Source organism: Cibotium barometz, chromosome 32, assembly GCF_041138505.1.
Source record: "Cibotium barometz isolate CiBa-2024 chromosome 32, ASM4113850v1, whole genome shotgun sequence".
NCBI lineage: Eukaryota > Viridiplantae > Streptophyta > Polypodiopsida > Cyatheales > Cibotiaceae > Cibotium > Cibotium barometz.
The window spans coordinates 49,853,177-49,861,009 of NC_141077.1; the positions used below are offsets into that span (position 1 = coordinate 49,853,177).

The 7,833-nt window shown below is 39.9% G+C and overlaps 1 protein-coding gene across 1 annotated transcript; it reads left to right on the plus strand.

Moving 5' to 3' along the window:
- Positions 1 to 4,885: 4,885 nt before the first annotated feature.
- On the plus strand, positions 4,886 to 6,104 carry LOC147620303 (chlorophyll a-b binding protein 13, chloroplastic-like). Its single transcript, XM_086772501.1, has 3 exons — positions 4,886 to 5,098; positions 5,173 to 5,334; positions 5,418 to 6,104. The coding sequence occupies exons 1-3, from the start codon at positions 4,985 to 4,987 to the stop codon at positions 5,925 to 5,927; spliced, it is 786 nt and encodes a 261-aa protein (XP_086628627.1). The 5' UTR covers positions 4,886 to 4,984; the 3' UTR covers positions 5,928 to 6,104.
- Positions 6,105 to 7,833: the final 1,729 nt, after the last annotated feature.

Below are 7,833 nucleotides of genomic sequence, written 5' to 3' on the forward strand. Positions count from 1 at the left end.
TTCCACTGCTTGTTCCCTATCCAACATGATTCTTTCCAAGCCTTCTAACCTTTGTCTGAATTACTCTTATGTATCTTCCTCTTGTGCTACCAACACCCTAAAACTTGGAATCTCCACTTCAATTGGAAGTTCTTCTTGTCCATATACTAGATGAAAAGGAGTAAAACCCATTGAAGCTTTAAAGTAAGTTTTGTATGCCCATAGTGCACTATTCAAATATTTTCTAAGTCCTTACCATTTTTGTGATGATTTTGCATAAGGTTCCATTCACTTTATCCACCACTAAACCATTACATTGAGGATAATAGGGTGTTGAATACCTATGTTGTATAAGAAGCTTGGCTAACAGTTCTTGAAGTAAGTCCCATTTAAAATTTGGCCCATGATTTGAAATGATTTCTTGTGGTGGTCCAAACCAAACACATATGTTGTCATAGATGAAGTTGGAAACTATCTGAGCAATGATTCTTTTTTAGTCCCAATAGCTTTAGCCTATCTTGACATATAATCTACAACCACCAAAATGTATATCTTGCCACTATATGGTCGTGGCATCCACTCCCCATTTAGTAAATGGTCCTTAATTTTACATAGGAATCCTCAGTTATGATATCAATTTTTTATTTTCGGCTTTTTGGCCTCCCAAACATCCTTTGCACCACTATTTCACATCTCTATGAAAACTTGGCCATACATATCTAGCTTGCAAGAACTTTCTGACTCTAAAGTCAAATTCAAAATGTCCACCTAAATTATCATCATGACATGCATGCATAATATGTGAAATCTCTTCAAATAACGGAACCCTTCTGAGAATCTGATCCTTCCCTTTTTTATATAACTGCTCTCCAATCATCTAAAATGATATAGCTTTCTTTGCAAGACTAATTTTCTCTCCCTTTGGCATTTGAAATGGACTTTCCCCATGTAACAAGATGTGGATAACATCCTGTAAAAATTCAGCCCCTGATACATCTCTAAAGTCACTTTTTGACAAATTAGATCATCCCTAAGCAAGAGCATCAGCTTCATCATTGAAATCCTTGGGTATATTATGCCTAAGATTCACATTTTTTAATTGCTGAATTATCTTCTTTACTTTCCTGTTCCAAACTTTTAAGGAGTCAGATTTGATCCCCCAAGTACCAAGTAATTCCTTGACTATTAGTATAGCATCCCGCAAGTACCAGTAAAATTGCTTATCTATCAATAGAGCATCCCCCTTAACATCCAGTTTCTGAATTCCAAGTTCTTTACATTTTTGTAATCCTGCCTTGAGAGTAGCATATTTTGCCTCATTATTAGATCCTATCCCTATACATGGTATATGCATTAGGTAAATCAGACATGAACCTCTCTTCTTTGACTTTAGATCCTCTCCTTTTTAGTTCTTTATGATACCTATATATCAAAATGTCTCCAAGATTGGCTCTTATGCTCTCTTCCACCATGAAAGTATAATGAAATTATTGAAGCTCTATGATCCATTTAGCTACTTTAGATGAAGTGTTCATGTGTTGTGCCACATAAGGAAGTGTAGATTCGTATGTGATGACCACAAACTCTCTAGGGAGAAGATAAGATTTGAATTTTTTGAATGCAAAAATCAGAGATAACATCATTTGTTCCACATCTTTCATTAGTATGAAGTGCTCTACTTGCAAAGTAGATAGGTCTCATGTACCCTTGCTTTACATCCTTTTGCATCAGCACTGCACCTATACGAAATCAGAACCTATGCTTGGTCCTATGTAAAATATGGCATTCCAATTAGGTGGCATAATGGTATGAAGTGTAGTAGCTAACACCTCTTTTACTTGTAAGGTGGTTAGACCATGAAGGTCATGATGTGGAATGTGCAGGGGCTTTTCCTGGCGCCCAGATATAGACAAATTCCTTTTAGAGTTTTCTAATTGGTGGTACAAGCGTGACAACCGAATTGGAATATTATTTAATCATGGAAATACCATGTCAGGTGTGGGTTTCTGCTAATGAAAAGTGATTAATGGCAGTAATCATGGACCAAGGCTCTAATACCATGTTGATATCTGTAAGATTAGAGCTCATGCTATGGTGGGTGGAAGATGTCCACGATGTGAGTGTAGGAGCAGATCTTGTGCAAAAAGAGATGGAGATGGACGTTCAAGCCATGGAGATGGTGGTCAAAGAGAGAGTTGAATAGAGAGAGTAAGAGGGAGAGAGAGATGTGATAGGCAACAATAGAGAGAGATTACACAACAATAGAGAGAGATTACACAACACAATAATGATTATATTAGGATAATACTTCCACCATGTACAATTATTGTATTATGATAATACTTCCACCAAGCCCCTATCTTATATTCTCTTAGCAAGAGGATGCTCACACCTAACGTGTTCACACACCACTGACACTTACTGGAGTTCGAAATAAGAGGGTGTTCACACACTGCTGGACATTTACTAGACTCCGAGATATCCAACAAAATTATCGGGGACCTTAATGAGTTGACAACATTACATTTGTGTCAAACTGTGATTTGTGGCCTTAGTTAGGATTGCTATATTGTATTAAGCCAACAAAGTCTCGTGACTAATGATGATGGCATCGTTAATAATGATGATGGAAATTGAGTCATTTGGATCAAGAATTGTGCTCTTAGATTGATAACAAGGCCATAGTTTAGAAAAATGGAAGCCATGCTAACGGGCTCTTATGAGTTGATATGATTTAAACTTCCCCAAAAAAAGGAAGCCATGTTATTGCCAAAAAGAAAAATTGAAAGCCCCTTTTGGAGATAAGCATGGGAACCCAAAGTTGGATTTTTTTAATACACTTTTTTTTTCCAATTGTTATTTTGGCAGTTGGGTGCTTGGAAAGCTATACGAAGGGGGAGTATTAGCTAGATGCAAAGAGGAGAGGGGGCTTCACTTGGATGGTTGCCTGCATGGAGAGGGAGTTGTTGTGGAGCTTATGGGCATTAAGCAAGGCTAATGAAGGAGCCTCTCATAGAAGGCTTTAAGCCTACCTTGGGTAAATGCATTAAGAAGCCTTTTAAGAAGTTCAAGAAGACTTAGATAAGATCCCATTTACAAAGGTAGTTTGTAATCTTGTTTCATTCTAGGGTATGTGTGTGTGTAAGAGCTCTCTCTCTCTCTCTCTCTCTCTCTCTCTCTCTCCTTCTCTTATTTCCACCATTGTAGGCCTTTGGTTGTTTTGGCCTTTCATTTTTCTTCTTTGCTAATATTTTGAAGCCCTAAGTTGATGCATGCTTGATAAGTCAAATCACACAGAGGAAGATTTAAGTGATCAAAAACCTTAAACTGCAACTTTATTTGAGGGACAATGTCTCCTTATTAATTGATTTTTTTACCGTAAGGCAATTGGTAGTGTTTTTTAGGGAGTGTACCTCTAGTAGAAAGTAGTGTGGCCAAGGTAGCTACATTTCATGGAGATCCTTTGGTTTTTTAGGTAGAAAATAGTGTGGCCAAGGCAGTTACATTTCTTGGAGATCCTAAAGTTGGTTTATTTTTGACAGACTATATCTAGGGTAGATGTGCTAGTAAGAGGAGATGTTCCCACAAGTTCACTCCCACTCCCAATAAAGGGGGGTGGGAGTGAAATAACCCAAATATCTCCCTTTGGTTTGTTTTCGACGCGACAGAGTGTATCTAGATGTGCTAGTAAGAGGAGATGTTCCCACAAGTTCACTCCCACCCCCAATAAAAGGGGGATATTCTGTGCAAATTCCTTGTATAACTTTCTTTTGGATAGAAATGAACCCTTATAACCTTTTCTGTGCAAATTCATGGTCTACATGCTTGGTTAATAAATTGAGTGGGGCTGAATTGTTTCAGTTGATTCAGTCCTTGCAATTTGCTATCATCTGATTCTTCTCCTCTTGGGGTCACTTGCAGACATATTGGGATGTGCTGCCTAATGATCTGGTGGGATGGCAGAAGGTGAATACTAAACCAGTCAGATATGGACCTAGAACAAAGAGATGGTACAAGACGGTCAAGCAAGCAAGTTACATCTTTGTTGCCTTTATTGAGAATCCAGTGGGGGCTAGACCAATAGTCAAAATTTGGTTTCAGAAAGTGGAGGTGAAGGGTAATGTACTGGAAAAACAGGCTCCTAGGGGCTGCTCAATTGAAGCTTTGGTTGAGGCTTGCATTTTGCTTGGGTACTAGTTGTCTTGGGATGAATCTTCTTTTGTCTCTGAGGATGATAGATGGGATTTAGTGTGTAGCTTGCTTAATTATCTGTTGTTGAAGGCTGATTGTTGTAAAGTTTTTCTCTTTTTATAATATATATATATTATTGGTCCCAAAAAAGAAAAGAAATGAACCCTTATTGGCCCATTCCTACCATTTTTTTCAAACAAATGTGCTCTTTAATCCATAAACATTGATTTTAATGCCAAATTAAAAGTCTATATAGCACCAATCGAGGAGGGCAAGCCATCCCCTGTTTTTTGAGAGAAAAAAGAAAAAGAGAGAGAAATGCGCTTGAGCAAAAGTATAGGTGCCCTATAGTGCTTGAAAATACGGCATTGCATTCTAGAGTATTAGCACTAGATATAATTAAGGAAAGCTGGTTGAGGTTTTAAGAACCTTATTTTAAGGAATGGTTTTTATATATATTTTAGTTATAAAATGTAGAGATTTTGAAAACCAGAACCGGATAGATTTAAGAGTTGTTTTATTTTGATTGGCTGAAAAATACTTTCGAGCACTCGTGCCCTATGAAAATGAAAAGAATAAAATATACTTAGTGGTGTAGAAGAGAGTTGCCCGCGGGCAGCATCGAGAAACGAGGGTAGATTGGAGGAGGGAGAAGAGATTGGTGGAGACGGAGGGGGGCATTTGGCAATGTGTGGCCTAGAAATGTGCCCGAACTGCCCGATGATATTGTCTATCCGAAAGGGGCAGAAATACAGCCCCGCCCAGCTCCCTGCCCGCAGCGAAACAGTTTGCGCTCTCTAAAAAGAAGCTCATAATGGCCGCCATCGCTGGTGCTTCCATCTCCAATGCGGCTGCCCTCAGCAACCGCCTAGCCACCCAAAATGCCTTGCGCAAGAAGGCGCCTGTTGCTCAGGCCAGAGTGAGCATGGTGAGCTCTCTCTTCATGTGCATGTGTAGTGTAGCTAGCCGCTTCCTGACTCCCTTTCTTCGTCGGCTTTGCAGAGCTCCGATTACTGGTATGGCCCTGACCGCCCAAAGTACCTAGGCCCCTTCTCCGCCCAGACGCCATCGTATCTCAAGGGTGAGTTCCCCGGTGACTATGGCTGGGACACTGCAGGTCTGTCTGCCGATCCGGAGGCTTTTGCCAAGAACAGAGCCTTGGAGGTGAGTGACTCAGAATGTGGGATATGTAAAGTAAGCCATGCAGTTCTCTGCGGTTGAGATGGTGATTTGTTCAATGCACTCAGGTTATCCACAGCCGATGGGCCATGCTGGGAGCTCTGGGCTGCATCTTCCCGGAGGTTGCCGAGAAGTATCTGCGAGTGAATTTCAAGGAGGCCGTGTGGTTCAAGGCTGGCGCGCAGATCTTCTCGGAGGGAGGTTTGGACTACCTGGGAAACCCTAACCTGGTGCACGCGCAGAGCATTCTAGCGATCTGGGCAGTGCAGGTGGTGTTGATGGGGGGCGCGGAGGGGTACCGCATCAACGGCTTGGCGGGTGTAGGGGAGGGTGGGGACCTGTACCCCGGTGGTCGGTACTTCGACCCCTTGGGCCTTGCCGATGACCCCGAAACCCTAGCCGAGCTCAAGGTCAAAGAGCTCAAGAACGGCAGGCTCGCCATGTTCTCCATGTTTGGCTTCTTTGTGCAGGCCATCGTCACTGGCAAAGGCCCCCTCCAGAACCTTCTCGACCATCTTGACGACCCTGTTGCCAACAACGCCTGGGCCTATGCCACCAAGTTTGTCCCCGGAGCGTAGGTCTGCCATTGTTTCTCTCTCTCTCTTTGATTTCAACCTATGGGATCCCTTAAATCTCCGTTGGGAGATGACAATTGGCTCACGTTGGATGAGTATGTAAATCACTTTACTATTTGTAGTTGCCCGAAATTCTCTATTAATTTTTAACAAGATGCACATGTTGCTATGTCTCCTAAATCAGTGTCCCCAACCACCTTGCTCCTGCCCCTCAAGTTTTCATGCTTCAATTAACAAACAAATTCCACCCAATTCCTCGATGGTGTTTATGAGCTTTAATGTTCACAGCGACCAATTAACAAATAAACGAAGTTTGGAATTATCATTCTTAAAGGAGAAATATCTGAACGTTTGTTCCACATCAAAAAGGTAAAATACTTCCTGTCTCGCAAGAAACTTTGATGGCACCTTATATAGGAAACTTCAAGATATGTAGATTTCGCGTTCTATAGCAGCTGATGCATATAACTGGATCATAGTATATTCATATGCTCAATCCTCCACATCTAGGAAACATGGGTTAATATCTAGGTAATTACAAACTTGGATACTTCGGATCTTGGAAATATGGGCTATTATTTAGGTAATTTCAAACTTCGATTCTCAAAATCTTGTTAACATGGGCTATTTATAGGTAAATGCAAATTTTTTAAATGTGGATGTAGTTGCAAAACTGATTAAACATGCAATTTCTATATAGCAAATGTATTGCCTATGTAACTACACGACTAATTGGTCATTTAAAAAAATGCATAACATATACTTATGCATCAATATTATAACAGGTCTAAATCATATATATATGTGTGTGTGTGTGTGTAAGGACACACACACACACACACACACACACACACACGTATACACATGCACACCCTCGCCCCCCCTCCCAACAGAGCTCGATGCAACAAATGTTATATTCTAAAGTTGAACTTGTCTTACACTAGAAAGTAAAAGTGATTTTACCAATCCTATTGTAAACTTTATTTGTGCTTTCTATCCAAGGTGCCATTCACAACCTTACTGTTGAGTGTCCATCTACTTGCAAAAGATTATATGTAAGGCCTCTTTTGATAACTTGGAGGTTGCATGATATTACTGGAGTGCACATGGGACTTTGCTACATAGTGTACACATAGGGTTACAAATGATATTTGATCTCCAATACATTCAACTATTTGGGGTGTTAGTCACATGAGATGATATTTACATTCTTTTAGATAAATTGTATACTACATAAATTGTTTTGAACCTTTACATGGAAATGATATTATCCTTGAGGGTTTTCTTGAGAGTAAGGCTCCGCGAGGCAATCCCTATGAGGGTTTTCTTGGAAGTCAGGCCTTAGAGGCATGTTGACCATATCCCTGTGAGGGTTTTATTGGAAGTGAGGCCTTATAGGCATGGGAACCATACTTCATTGAATTCTATGGTTTCTAACTATGTTTTCTAGTGATGTATGTTTCCATCCTTGTTTTTGAAGGGTTTTTAACTAATAATATTACTTGATTTGCCTTTTATTCCTAATTAGGTTGCAATTATTACACCAAAACATATAACTCTTTTTTAGGGCCCTTCTTTTGGCCAAAGTACTGCCCGAATTGAACAGTGCAATTGACCTTGGGACTTTTCAATGGTACTCTTTCTCATGTGGATCCTCACCTACCTATGAAAATGACTGTATGCATCAAGTTTACATGAATTCTCTTTCTCTTCAAGATGATTCATCTTGCCTTGGTGTTTACTATCAAAGTAAAAGCATAGTAAGGTATATCATAAATTATAGTTTATAATATCACTTTTTCAATGCTATTAAGACCAAAATTAGTAAAGTTCTGTATGTACCTTGCTAGCACTTAAAGAAGTTTTGATTTTATCAATAGCAACAAAGAAGCTTTACAATAGGTTGTGT

Bases quoted from the DNA above. Each gene is read 5' to 3' on its own strand.
- LOC147620303 (XM_086772501.1), top strand. From the start codon at position 4,985: ATGGCCGCCATCGCTGGTGCTTCCATCTCCAATGCGGCTGCCCTCAGC. The intron at 5,099-5,172 runs GTGAGCTCTCTC...TCGGCTTTGCAG, and splicing joins CTCAGGCCAGAGTGAGCATG to AGCTCCGATTACTGGTATGG. The intron at 5,335-5,417 runs GTGAGTGACTCA...CAATGCACTCAG, and splicing joins CCAAGAACAGAGCCTTGGAG to GTTATCCACAGCCGATGGGC.